At 43.6% G+C, this 13,757-nt stretch overlaps 1 protein-coding gene across 5 annotated transcripts in view; it reads left to right on the top strand.

Annotated features, from left to right (window-relative positions):
* arhgap32b (Rho GTPase activating protein 32b) overlaps positions 1 to 13,402 on the top strand; it is a 96,290-nt gene extending 82,888 nt beyond the window's left edge. For all 5 annotated transcript variants that reach the window (XM_058626901.1, XM_058626902.1, XM_058626900.1 and 2 more), the window contains 12 exons: positions 4 to 153; positions 3,158 to 3,260; positions 3,881 to 4,025; positions 4,534 to 4,616; positions 5,105 to 5,212; positions 5,854 to 5,999; positions 6,107 to 6,308; positions 6,599 to 6,744; positions 6,828 to 6,902; positions 7,409 to 8,236; positions 8,584 to 9,248; positions 9,565 to 13,402. In XM_058626901.1, the coding sequence (XP_058482884.1) occupies positions 4 to 153; positions 3,158 to 3,260; positions 3,881 to 4,025; positions 4,534 to 4,616; positions 5,105 to 5,212; positions 5,854 to 5,999; positions 6,107 to 6,308; positions 6,599 to 6,744; positions 6,828 to 6,902; positions 7,409 to 8,236; positions 8,584 to 9,248; positions 9,565 to 11,781 (4,868 nt within the window). In that variant the 3' untranslated portion in view covers positions 11,782 to 13,402. The remainder of the gene's footprint in view (positions 1 to 3; positions 154 to 3,157; positions 3,261 to 3,880; positions 4,026 to 4,533; positions 4,617 to 5,104; positions 5,213 to 5,853; positions 6,000 to 6,106; positions 6,309 to 6,598; positions 6,745 to 6,827; positions 6,903 to 7,408; positions 8,237 to 8,583; positions 9,249 to 9,564) is intronic.
* Positions 13,403 to 13,757: the final 355 nt, after the last annotated feature.

The raw sequence follows: 13,757 nt of genomic DNA, 5'->3' as shown, positions 1-13,757 counted from the left end.
CAGTGTCTAAGAAGCACGGGAAGCTGATCACCTTCTTGCGGTCCTTCATGAAGTCCAGGCCCACCAAGCAGAAGCTGAAGCAGAGGGGCATCCTGCGGGAGAGGGTGTTCGGCTGTGACCTGGGAGAACACCTCCTGAACTCTGGATATGATGGTGAGGAATACTCACATACAAGCACACCAAGTATGACCTGGATTCATTTCCTCCCCTAAATACCATTAAAAGAACCTTGAATTGTATATGCAATATGCTTTGAATTCTGATTTTGTTGTTGAGGTTGACACATCTATGTCCAACTGTCTATTATGAAGCTAAACTAGCTACAAAGTTAATTTGACTAATGGTTAACAAAGGAAATGGGAGATAACAGTTTTTCTGGCTCTGTTCAAAGGCATAATCTGTTTAGCAGCACCTATAAAGTTTTGTCGCATTTGTTTCTTAAGTCTGTAAAAAAAAAAAGAAAAAGGTTATAGTCCAGCTATAAATGTGCCCAGCTATTTATGGCCTGTGTGCAGTGACTTCCTGCATTCTCTACCTGTTGCCTAGCGAACTGAAAACTCAAGGAAGTGTTGTGGACAAGAAATTGTCCCCCAGCTATAAGTAGATGTAGTAATGATGAGAATACCAGCAGTTATGTGGGAAATCTGCTGTATTAAAAGTGCCACAGCTTACATTGTTTGTTAATTGTTGTTTACCATCGTGAGCCTTGAGGCTCAAATGCAAATTAATTGGAGACATCATGGCTGTTGCTCAGAGAGTGGTGTTCTCTCACCTCAATGCGTCCACTGACCTTTTACCTTGCATTCTGGTTGTAATTAGGATGATTGTGGGGCTGAAGTCTACAATAATCAGTTTTAGTGATCTCTCTGCATGGTGTCTGAATGTCAGGTTGAGCTGATGTGATGGTATTGGTGCAGCGCAGGAGAATCACGGTGTGCTGATTACACTGTGTTCATTTTGACTTTAACTTGAAAACTTGAATCATGTTCATGGATCATCTGTATCTAGTCATGAGTCTTAGCAGCGCATTACTTCAGAAATGTCACACTGAGTGCGGTCCATCTTATTTGTTCTGCATAAAAGTCACACCTTCATTGGAGACGGAATTGATCTTTTAAACCTTTATAAAAACCTGCTTCACCTTTACATAGAGGGATGAGACACTCTGTCACACTGTAGTGGAGGTCAAACTGTCCAGAAATAAAACAGAGCTGGGATCTTGTGAAGTGAGAAAAACACTATTAATGACTGAATATTCTCCATGGGCACTCATAGCTCATGCCAGCACTTGGATGCTGTCACCAACAGCCAACTCCTTTTTGCTCAACACTCCCTTACTGTCACATACTCATTCAAACATATTGAGAAGACTGACTGCATACCAACAATACAATGTTCCCTTCCCAAAAAAACTCATTTTGATTCACCAAATTTGGATCACTGTCCAAATCTTTAGTAGATATTACCACTTTACATATGCCCTTGTAGTTATACATTCATTATTTCTTGAGAATTTAAGAAATATTAAGGAAAACAAGGATGTATTCACCCACTTAGTCAGATCTGCTCAAAAAATTGGTTCAGTTGTTTTTGAGTCATCCTTCTGGAAAGTGACGGGAAAACAACTGACACTGAAAACATAATAATGATGATCTGTAGCTTGTGAATAGACAATCAACACTCTGACACAGTGTTGCAGGCAGACGCGGACAACCTGCCATTACTGAGGTGGCATTTCACTTGTAAACTTGCGTTTAACTCTAAATAGGTACTGTATGTGAAGGTTTTTCACTTTTAATTTGTACATGATGTACTTAAAAAAACATGCTTTAGGAAATCATGCTGTTTAAATAAAAGTGTAATCAGTTAATTAGTTAACTAATTACTTAGTAAATAGATGGCTGTACTTTTTTTCCACAAGCACATGTTCCACAAAATAAATGTTACATTTATAAATCCACATTAAAACATCATGTATTAATCACGCTAATGTGCCTGCAGTCTGTGGGACAGATGTTGCTCGATTTCCTTGCAGAAATTCCATCTTTACATGCTTGGGTGTTTCGGATTTTTTTTTATTAAATGATTTATTTCTTTTGATTACAGTACAAGAAATCATGGAGTAAGTTTTTGATGCGTTAAATCGTAGGCTAGCAAGTAAATGATTTCCCGCTGTGTTTAATTACTATAGCTGTACCAGCATTGTCACATCCAAGCTGTAGAGGTTGCAAACACTTTGTGTCAGATGTTTTTCCCCCCCAAAAGCCTTTTTCATAACCAGTTTCAGACTCATTCTTAGAGACTGAATAGTAATAGCATTCTCACATGATACCTTTGTCAGTAAGAGGAGGCAGCAGCCAAACATCAGTAACCTACATGTCTCCACTTTCAGTCAGTCTGAGTGCTCTGAGGTGAATTCTACAGCCAACATTTTCAAAAGGGGTTAAAAAATTGTCACAACATCAGCTACTGTTTCCACTTGTGGGGAAAAATGTTATTTTACACCAAAATGCACATTTTGAGAACCTCTTCTGCGTGAGCATTTATCCATTTAGCCTCTCGCAGCCCTTGTCTGGAATTCATCTGAACAGCTGCTTCAGTGAGTGTCCCACTCTCTGTCATCATCTGAATGATGTGTGAGCAGTGGGAGGCCTGGGAACCTCCTCACGCACACACACACACTTGCCATCCTTATCACACACGGAGAAAGAACATGCCTCTATGATTCATGGTTGCAGAAGGAGACTAAAGAAGCTATGTGCATTTCTGTTGTTGTTTTTTTTGTCTTTCCATCTTTAATACACAAACACTGCCATTGTGCTTTGAAGCTGACTCCCAGATAACAAGATATCTCAATGTTTGTTTGTGTAGAAAATAGATAAACTTGCCAAGAGCAACGATAGATTTGTAGCTCTTGAATATTTCTTTCCACAGTACTAGGTTTAAATGTTTCCGCCCTCGGCTTATAAAGGGCTTTCCTCTCACCGAAAGCATAAAACATGTATTCATACTCAGCGTTCCCTCTTAGCCTGCAACCTTGTGTCCAAAAGGCCCCTGACCTTTAGTGTTTATGCAAGACTCTCTAACCTTGACACTGTGGCGCTCGGCAAAGACTGAACAAGAAGTGTTGTGACGACACGTGGTTTTCTCTTCACAGTTCCCCAGGTCCTCAAGAGCTGCACCGACTTCATCGAGAAACATGGCGTGGTGGACGGCATCTACCGCCTCTCTGGAATCGCCTCAAATATCCAGAAACTGCGGTAAGAGACGCAGAGACACACACTGCTCAGTGAACACGGTTTATGTGGGTCTGTGTGTGTACTGAAATGTGGTTTGTTTGCTAGTCCTTGGTCGCTTTCACTTAAACACCGATCACATGAATTGTATTTAAAATGACTTCATGTTCTATTACAGAGAAAACAAAGACGTTTTCCTCGTTTTTACATGTCCATATTGTTGGATAAGGGAAATTGGTGAATGAATGTAATGGTGTTAGTTCTTGTGTTGACTATCTCTTTCTAGGTCAACTGCGATTATCACTGCCAGCTCACACCAATATTTCCAACTAATTTGTTTGGTTTCAGAAGACACCAAGACCAGTTTCATTACATTTTACAGCCTGTGATTAGATTAAATGTAGCCTGATGTTTTTTTGTGTCTTGTAGTCATCATACACTATTGCTTTGTCGCTTTGTTAATTGCTTTACTTAATACATTTACAGTGACAAGATGAATTTATTTACCATTTATTTACTGTATATGTATGATTTGCACATGCTTTTATACAAATGATGTTCCTAATGCGTAAATTAAGTTGACTCAGACCCTGCATTAGTGAAAAGGTCACTGCGTTGACTTTGTCCTCTTCCTCTTCCTTAAGGCATGAGTTTGACTCTGAGCAGATCCCTGACCTGACCAAAGATGTTTACATCCAGGACATCCACTGTGTGGGCTCGCTGTGTAAGCTCTACTTCAGAGAGCTGCCCAACCCCCTGCTCACCTACCAGCTCTATGAGAAATTCTCTGTAAGCAAAACCACGGCCGGACTAAACACTTCTCACACACACTCGGGTGTCCCTGCAAGTCTGTTAATGTTCAGAGCACGTGACTTTATCGGCTGTGTTTACAGTCGCCCCAAAGGACACTGATTGCGGAATGACGTATTGATTACAAGACTGTAGTGGAGAAAGTAAATTCCCTTCGAGTTATTCTGCACATTTATCTTCACGGAGTTTGCTGACACTTCCCCTAATGTGAAAGCATTATACTTGACACACCCTGTCATTACAAATGAAGCAAACCACTCTGTGTGTCATTTGGAATAAAAAATACCTTCAGGTCTGTCCCTGAGGATGAAGTAAATGTTTGGTAGTTGTTATGGCAACTGGGGGGGAAGCAGAGCAGAGGCTGATGTCCCCTCTGTGTTGCATGTAGTTGTGTGAACCAAGAATGATGAGCGAACTTCCTGTTAATACAGAGATGCATCAGCACTCCACCTATCTCACCATCACTTGCTTTGTTTTGACTCTACAGGAGGCCGTATCGGCTGCGACGGATGAAGAACGACTCATCAAAATCCATGATGTCATCCAGCAGCTTCCTCCACCGCATTACAGGTCAGTGTGGAGGCACACTGCCCCCCGCTGGCAGGCTTAGTAAACAGCAGATTACTGATGTGCATGTTTTGTATGTCGGTTAGTGTTCATATCAAGGGCTTTTGAGATGTCACACTGCATTCAGTAGAATAATTTAACAGGTCCCAGAAGACTCTTACATAGCTTGTGATGAATAAACATTTTCCCATCCTTTGTAAAAGTGTATGAATGTAGAGCTGAAACGATTAATCGATTTTGAATCGATAACTAAATGAATCGACAACTATTTTGATAATCAATTAATCTGTTTTAAGCTTTTTTCATGACTAAAACAAGATTTCCGATTGTTTAAGCTTCTTAAATGTGACTATTTTCTAATGCAAATTCCTCTGAGCACACAGAGGGAAATGTACTGCTGATGCTCTATAGAAGTCGCTCTATCGTGGTTAGTGTACACATCAGGATTGGAAACCCATTTTAATCTGAATATATGAATACTTGATTTCCAGGACCCTCGAGTTCCTCATGAGACACCTTTCCCGCCTGGCAGCTTTCAGCTACATCACCAACATGCACAGCAAGAACCTGGCCATCGTCTGGGCTCCCAACCTGCTGAGGTGAGACGCCAAGACTGTTGCATAAATGTTTGTCTTTGTCATCTTACAGTTGCCCTGATTACCTTAAATTCCCTGCTATAAAAATATCCACTAGTTAAAGGTCCAGTGTGTAAAAATGAATCCACTCACACCTTCAAGGAAGTATTGTGGCCCTCACATTCTTTTCGTTACGGCTGATTTGTCCATTCAGGCTGCTGTAGAAACACAGTGGTACAAGATGGTAACCTATGTCAAGCAACCCTTGCCCAAAGTACAAATTAAAATGAGTATTCTAAGGCTATGAAAACCAAGTGTTTTTTTATTATTATTATTTAAAGCAAATATAAACCTACAGAAAATACAATTTAAATTATGTTTCTATCAGTAAAGCCTCCTAAATCTTACACTCTAGAGCTTAAATATTCATAGGTTCTTCCGAATCAGCTGTGATAATGGGCCCTGCACAGCTCAAAGTTATTACTTTAAATGATTCATTTTGTTATCAAAGTGCTCACAGTAGTATCAAATGCAGTAATGATTTTACTTTGATTATAATTACAAACGGCAGAATTTGTTTCAGTCTGTTTTGGAGCCAGTGTCATAATTAAATCAGAGCAAACTTAACCTCTTCCCTTTTCACTGTTCTGCGTCTCTCATCCCAGATCAAAACAGATTGAATCTGCGTGCTTCAGCGGTACAGCAGCCTTCATGGAAGTAAGAATTCAGTCTGTGGTGGTGGAGTTCATCCTCAACCATGTGGATGTCCTCTTCAGCACTAAACTCAGTTCACTAATACGAGAGGGAGCAGGTATGTACACATCTACACAGATCCTGCACAAACGGACATCTCACTCCCTAATACTGCTTTAGTTTTACCATTCATTGCTCTACTCCTCTTTGCCTCGACATTATCAGGTCACAACTCATTGTCGCGGCCCAAGTCCCTGCTCATTTCATCGCCCTCCACGAAACTTTTGAGTCTGGAGGAGGCCCAGGCGAGGACACAGGCTCAGATCAACTCTCCAGTCACAGAAGACAGCAAGTACATTGAGGTGGGCGAAGGTCCAGCCGCCCTGCAGGGCAAGTTCCACACCGTCATCGAGTTTCCCACCGAGAGGTTTGTTAAGTCCTGCTGAAATCAGAGCAGCTTCATAAGATCAACTTGATATACATCTAGTAACATAGAGGGGAAAAAATTATATTCATATGATTGCAATTTCTACTGATTTTACTGCTGGAATGTGTCTCCCTCTGCTGGTTGCGGTGAGAACTCAAACATGGGCAGTTGTATTAAAAAAATTAAGATCTGTTTTAAGTACAAAGAGCTGTGAATAATGTACTATTACATTGCTGATTCTGTAATTTGTAACTAACTGTTCTCTTCCTGGTCACCACTAATAACTGCAGGAAGAGGCCTCCTATTAAATCCAAGAAGTCTCCTGTTGGTAGCTGGCGTTCTTTCTTCAACTTGGGCAAGTCTTCCTCCATGTCAAAGCGCAAGCTCCACCGCAACCCCAGTGAGCCTAATGAACTCAAAGCAATGGCTCTCGCTGGTGAGTCCTCGCTCCACAAGTGATATTAAGAGTTTAGTTACTTTAACGTCAATGCTTAAACCCTGTCAATCATCATGTTCCAGGAGGAAGGGGAGACACGGCAACACTGAGATCAGCCAAAAGTGAAGAGTCGCTGAGTTCCCTGCATAATGTTGAAGGTAATCAAATGTTTCCACTTCACTTTGGCTCAAAGTAAGGAGTTGAGATCATTTATGTGGTCCATAATGTGCTGCTCCACAGCTACATTAGGGCTGTCACTTTTTCTGACAATCGAGTTCAAACTAATATTACGTGACATGCTGATCTTTCCAAGATATTTGGATGTTCCCCCGCCCCTCACCCTTGCACACAAACGTGATGACATTATTTATCATTACATGTACTATTAGTCGCACAAGAGTGATGGCTTGTTGCACTGCCTGTCAGTTATGATTCTTCTACAGCTTCACTGGGGTTGAGCCAACAGCTATGGTGTAGAATGTGTAATACTTCCACATGCTGCTTTTCTCTTCGCTCAGGACGACAGTTTAGTTTGCTCATGTCCTTCATTTTGACAAGCTTAAGGTTAAGAAATGAATCCCGGTTCTGAAGTTTGGGTCCAGATCCTGATCCATAGTTTTAAAGTGAATACTTTCTGATTTAAATGTTTTTTTTCCTTTGTCAGGAGAGTCCAAGGTGTACCGTCCTCGGAGGCCGCGTTCGAGCAGTGATGCCCTTTCAGCCTCCTTTAACGGAGAGCTGCTGGACAGCCGGCAGCACTGCAACTCCTACGACAACCTGGATGCGACAGAGGAAAGCGAAGGAGACGATGGGCCCATCTGTGTGCCCGCTCTCATTTCACCACCTCGCTCATCAGGTGAAGAGGTGGACCTCAGCCCGCCAGACATCGGCATGGCCTCCTTGGACTTTGACCCAATGTCTTTCCAGTGCAGTCTCCCCGACACATCCTTCGCCTTCCCCCTAGATGACTCACCAGGAGGTGCCAAGGCCTCCACGTTAAAAAGGAGCCCTGGCAGCATCTGTGGCAAGATAAACGGCTCTGACATTCCCACCTCGTTCTTGGGCTGCTTGACCTCGCCCTTGGTGTCCACAGACCTCAGATCAGCTGCTGGAGCCAATACAGAAAACAAAAAATTGACCACTTCCCATTCACTCACTGATAAACCCACACAGGCAGTGTCACCTATTAAATGTGGAAAGGCCATCAGTATGACACCTTTTGCCACTTCAGAGCTTTTCTCTACAGATATGCCTGATAAGAATACAGCTGGACATGCTGTCACTCCACACCCATTACCTCCTGTAAAACCCAAGGACTCTCCTCCCCTGATGGGCAGCGTGTTGCTCCGAGCAGCAGAGCTGTCACTTGGTGAAGCTTTCCAAAAGGAGCTGCACTCTAAGCTGGCGGCCTTTGACAGCACAGACAGCCACGAGCTGAGGGGAGAGGACAGTCTGCAGCAGGCACCAGCTGCCAGTCACCAAGAGCTCCAAGGTAAGGAGCAGACAATGACTTTTCTTTTTAAAGTGTACTTTTTTGGCATGTTTCTAAATAATCACTTTTTTGCTTACATAATATAGATTGAAAATGAATGTGATGAATGATGCAATCAACTATGTAAATTATTTTAGTTTAGATGTAGTCTCATAGGTTTCAATGATTACATCAATAATAGTAAGTTTTTACACTATGCCTGTACTTACAGACTTAATTGTTCCCTCTTTTCCACTCGAAGCACCTTAGACCTGCTTGCTTGCTGTCATTTCTTCACTTTACCTACTGTTCTTTTGCACAATAATTCTTCAACCATAGATCCTTTGTGTTTTTTTTGCCCCTGATAGGAGTTGTAGCTCTGGACTCTTCAAAGGACCTCACCCCTCATTCCCTCAGCTCTTCAGCTCCCTCCTCTGCTCCTCCTCCTCCCCCTCCTAAAAATGCTGCCCGCATGTTGGCCCTGGCCCTGGCTGAGTCTGCCCAGCAGGTCTCCATCCAGTCGCAGTTACGGTCCTCAGAGCCTCCAACACCTGTATCCTCTGTGCAGTCACAGGATGCCTCTGACCTCCGCAACACGTCACATCCACTCGCATTACATTTCCAGACTTCCTTTGAGGAGAAAGCTGAACATTCTAGTCCCTCGTCTCAACACACCAATTCCACAGCTGTCACCACAGCCCCATCATATCCCTCCACTTCCAGTCCCCCAATCAAGCAGCAGCAGCAGCAGCCAGAGTTACCAAGCATGGTCAACAAGGCTACAGAAAGTGCCGTGTCCTCGAGAGGTCCACCTGAAACACAGCCACGTAAAGATTCTACCCCACCAGACACTCCTCTGTACAAGTGTGCTCCACTCTCTAGTTCAGTCAGCCCGACTTCTCCAACCAGGAAAAGTCCAGAGAGGCATCAGACTGTTGCAGGACAAGTCCCAGTCCATACCAGTTACTCTACAGCTGCCTCCACTCCTAGCGGCGGCTGTAAAGACACTGTCGTCACACAGCCTCGCCCTGAGGTAAGTGTCATGTCCTACCTGTTTCATCATAAACATAGGTACTAAACATCAGTGAGTAAGCTGTAAAGGAAGTGTTCAACACTTATTTTTTCTCAACATACCACATGTCTACATACTGCTAATTTTTTTGTCCCTCAAATTTCTTTTTTTATTTAGTGCTGTTATTGTTACTTACATCTTCGGTACATATTGAAATGAGCAACCAGACTGTGCCACTGAACAGCACATACATGTACTACGTGCTGCAGCAACACATGTTTGGTGTAAATTCAGTTTATATAAAAACTGATCATTTGTTTTGCTGTGTTTTGCCCAGGTTAAATCGGAGGACACTGCGCTGCCCGCAGTCTTTCCAAAACCACCAGAGCAGCCACCTCCGACAGCTCAAAAGCCTAAAAGGCATGCAGTTCCTGTGCCCCAGCATCAACCCCAGACTCGGATACAGCCTCATCTGCCAACACCTGCTCAACCTCAGGCACAGCCTCAGACACAAGTCTACCCCCAGCCCCAGACGCTATCGAAGGCCAGTGCAAGAGTGGCCCCCACTTCAGCTGAGCCTCTTGAGAAGCCCTGGGAGGCCATTAAGCCAGTGCAGCCTTGTACCGAGTCTGCAAGGTACCACGACTCACATGGGCCCAAACCTCCAGCCCCTCCTGTTCGCACAATTGAGAGCAAACTAGCCACAGCAGCCCTCAGCCAAAGTGAAGCCTCTTACCACATCGGGGATGAAGGCCTGGCACCTGGCCCTATTGATGATTCTCTGCCTCACCATCCTCTCTCTCCTCCTCCTCATAAATCTTCCATGCACCAGCCAGCATACCTGTTCCATCCTAAAGGGGAAGCAGTTTTTATTGAACCTCCAGGAGCTGCTTACTACCACCAGAAGCCTGTTACTCCAGGCCAGCAGTCCATGCCACACCACTACCGACCAGACAGTGTCCCCCCACACCTCGCCTATGTGTCCAAGTCTGAGCCTCAGATACCTTACAGTGCCAGATTAGACAACAGATACAGCACTTTAGGCCCAAGGTCACACCACCACTCCATTAAATCCAGAGGAAACCCGCGGAGTGTGTTTATGTCTCCAGGGCCAGGGCATCCAGGTTATAGCCACGACAGACCCCAAGGCTATCCCACCATCCGCAGAGTACACTCGCTCCATGTTCCTTCCACTATTCGCTCAGTGCCCATTCAAAGAACCGAGGTTCCTCCAGATGATGACATGTTCTTCTACCACAGACCCATTTATCAGTGCAAAGCCTACCAGCAGCCCACTCCGCAGTCCTCACAAACAGACTACCACGTCACACAGCTGCAGCCTTACTTTGAGAATGGGCGGGTCCAGTACCGCTACAGTCCGTACTCTGGTTCAGGCCAGTTGGAGGCACCGTTCTATGACATCGATCCTTACGGCACGATCCGAATCCGCCACTTCCATTCCCACAGCAACCGAGATCCTGGAGCTGTTGCTGGTCGATCAGGTGAAAAGGCTACTGGGTACCACTACCTCGCTCGCCATGTTCTCCCTCCTGGGAAGGAGCATAGCTTTGTGAGCAGGGATATGCCCCCTAGCCATGGGGCCAAGGAAGCTGCTGCTTACCTCTCATGGGACCCAGAGGAGTTGGAAAGGCTCCGCATGCACTCCATCCGCAGGGAGAGCAGGGCAAGACAAAGGATTAAAGGCCCTGTCCTTTCTCAGTATGACAATGTTGGCTTGTTCGCACCAGCAGATATATCTGGTTATGAAACCTTACACCTGCGTAGTAAATCTGACCCCGGTAAAGCTGTGCTGGTTGTAGCCGAGAGCAAAGATGGACACTACCTCCCCAGACATATGGTGTCAGACCCTGATGTTCTCATGTACATGGAGACTGACAAGCATATCCAGGGCAGTGTAGCAGGTGACAAGTCCGATGGACTTTCCAAGCATAGTAGTTCCAAAAAAGGCCAATCGTCTCACTCCCTTCCTGCAACTCTGAGCCACAGTCTCTCCCATCAGGAGAGCGGCCGATACGAGGCCAAGTACGAGACTGGAGACGAGAATCTGGGTGGAGACTGCGGCAGGTCTAAACACTGGCAGCAAGAGTATTCCAACAAGAGGAACGTCCAACCACGGTACGAGTGTCCTGATTCTGACCACCACCAGAGTAAAGTGAAAACATCAAGCGGCTACCACAGCACAGACGACCAACCGTCGGTTCCCAGGGAACAACTCGCCCGCTCCAAACCAGAGAGATCGCACAGTGTCCGCGAGCAGCAGCACTACAGCCAGAGCAAAGTGGACAGAGACTACTCGTATCAGACACATAACACGAAAACTCCACAGTCCCACTACGATAACTTGGACGATTACCATCCAGTACCTCAACCTCAGGCACCTGTCCAAAAACGTGGAAGCTCGGGCTCCTATCCTGCTCCAGGATTCACAGTGAGCCAAAACAACAGAGCGTACTCCACAGCACTGGGCCAGGGAGCCTTTATCCAGACTGAGTTGGCCATGCAGAGGCCAGAGACAGAGATACGTACTGAATGAAGCATTTAGGGGAGAAACATGTGAATTTATCTTTAGCTGTGTTGAAGAGAGACTAATGAGCTACGGTTGAGCAGCCTCTGCAGGACAGTGGACTGTCGTATCACCAATATTTTTGCTCCTGTATATTTTTAATGAATTGTAAGACTTTTTACAAAAAGTCCTGAATGTACCTGAAATTACTGTTCAAGAGGTCATATTATTGATTAATTGAGACGTTAACTAGTCATAAATGTATATGATATGAAAGACTTAAGGTACAGAAACCACAAAAATGTCGAATACAGTGTATATATACATATATATGTACATATCTATGCACATATATATGTATAGATATATATATACTGTATATAAATATATATGATAGAATCTGTAGTAAAAAGGGATTTTTAGTTGTATTTTTTGTTAGGTGTGGCGCTGGGTATGAGCATCATCTGGGGATTAAGGTTTGCATTTTAGAAATGCATGCACTCTCTATCTCTTACAGAACAGTTCTGTGTAGTTCACTATCCATTACGTTCTTTTTTGGATGTTACAGCACAAGTTATTAAAACAGGAAACAGGTCACCACCCCCTCTGCTAATATGTACATGTGTCGGTGACACAGTGTGTCCATGTTTGTCTCCGAGATTCCAACTGAGTGTGGGCTTGATAAGCATCCGCAGCAGTGGGTTACTTTCAGTTAATATAGTGGTTATCATTCTCTTTATTTCCTCTGTGACTGTGCCATTTTTATGTAACTTTGCTATAAACAGATTTCAGTGACTTCTAATGGAATGTTTTGGTAATTGTCTGTTCTTCAGCGGAATGTTTTGGTAATTGTCTGTTCTTCAGCGGAAGAGGGACCAAATCACTTGGCACAGTTGTTGCACATTAATGGGATAAAGAGGGGGTGATGGATGTATGCGTGTTGTAGCCTTAGATGTGTAAGAGGTTATTTTTTTGTTTGTTTCCCCTTTTCACGACATTCAAGGTACTTTCATAAACTGGACTAACTGAACACACGTGACAACGATGCTCCTGTCAAACGACAAAGCGAGAAACACGTTGCCGCTGCTTTTCAAGGAAAACAACTTGGTGACGAGCCTTAAATTTTATTCCTACAGACCCTATTGTGTTTTCTGCCATTGTCATACAAACCCATTGTCATACTGCACAAACATAGCTAGATTTAGGATCACTGTAGATGACTTTTGGTAGTTCAGCGCTGACGGGTGATCTGCTGGGTTATTTAGTTTTGTATCGCCTCACTGGTTCTGAATTTAAAACCGTTAAGATGGATTTTTTTTTTTTTAAGATATTTGGGTCCATTTTTTCTAGCTGGAAATGATTACATAGTACATTCATCTGGTATTATACTACATGCCCTTTAGGTTCATCATAATGGAAAAATTACAATATGTTTGAAATGTCTAAATCCAGGTCGTACTCTGTAACCGTTTGACTTCTATATTGCTTGCAGGTTTTGCTCCTCTTGCCTTATCTAAAGCCTCTTCTTTTTCAGATGGGGTGTTAAAGTAAGGCTATGTGTACTTGAATGTGAAAACACTCTTGTCCCAAACTAGAGGTATCTATATAAGTTAGATATGAAATAAATAAAACTGTTCAGGAATTGCTGTAATCCACGTGTTTTAATGCATGTTTCTAATACACCTCTGTGTGGGTTAGTGTGACTTGAGGAGTTACTGCAGGAGACAAAACAAGTAGCCATCATCTCCCTGTGTGTGTGTGTCCATGCAGAAGAGGAGCAGAAGTGTCATTCTCCATCAGATCACTTGATTCACACATTGCTGGAAGATTATTAGGGACTTATTGTTGATTAACAAGCAAGAAAATCTGTGTAACTAAAAAATCTGTGTTTTTTGTAGTATAAATTATTTTCCATGGTTTCATGGCTTGACCAAGTCAACAGATCAATCTCAATACAAGAGGGAATTACTTACATTAATGCTGTTGCTGGTTGGAGTATATGAACC

The sequence above is a fragment of the Solea solea genome, chromosome 4 (assembly GCF_958295425.1).
Source record: "Solea solea chromosome 4, fSolSol10.1, whole genome shotgun sequence".
NCBI lineage: Eukaryota > Metazoa > Chordata > Actinopteri > Pleuronectiformes > Soleidae > Solea > Solea solea.
This window is presented reverse-complemented; position numbering and strand designations above follow the sequence as displayed.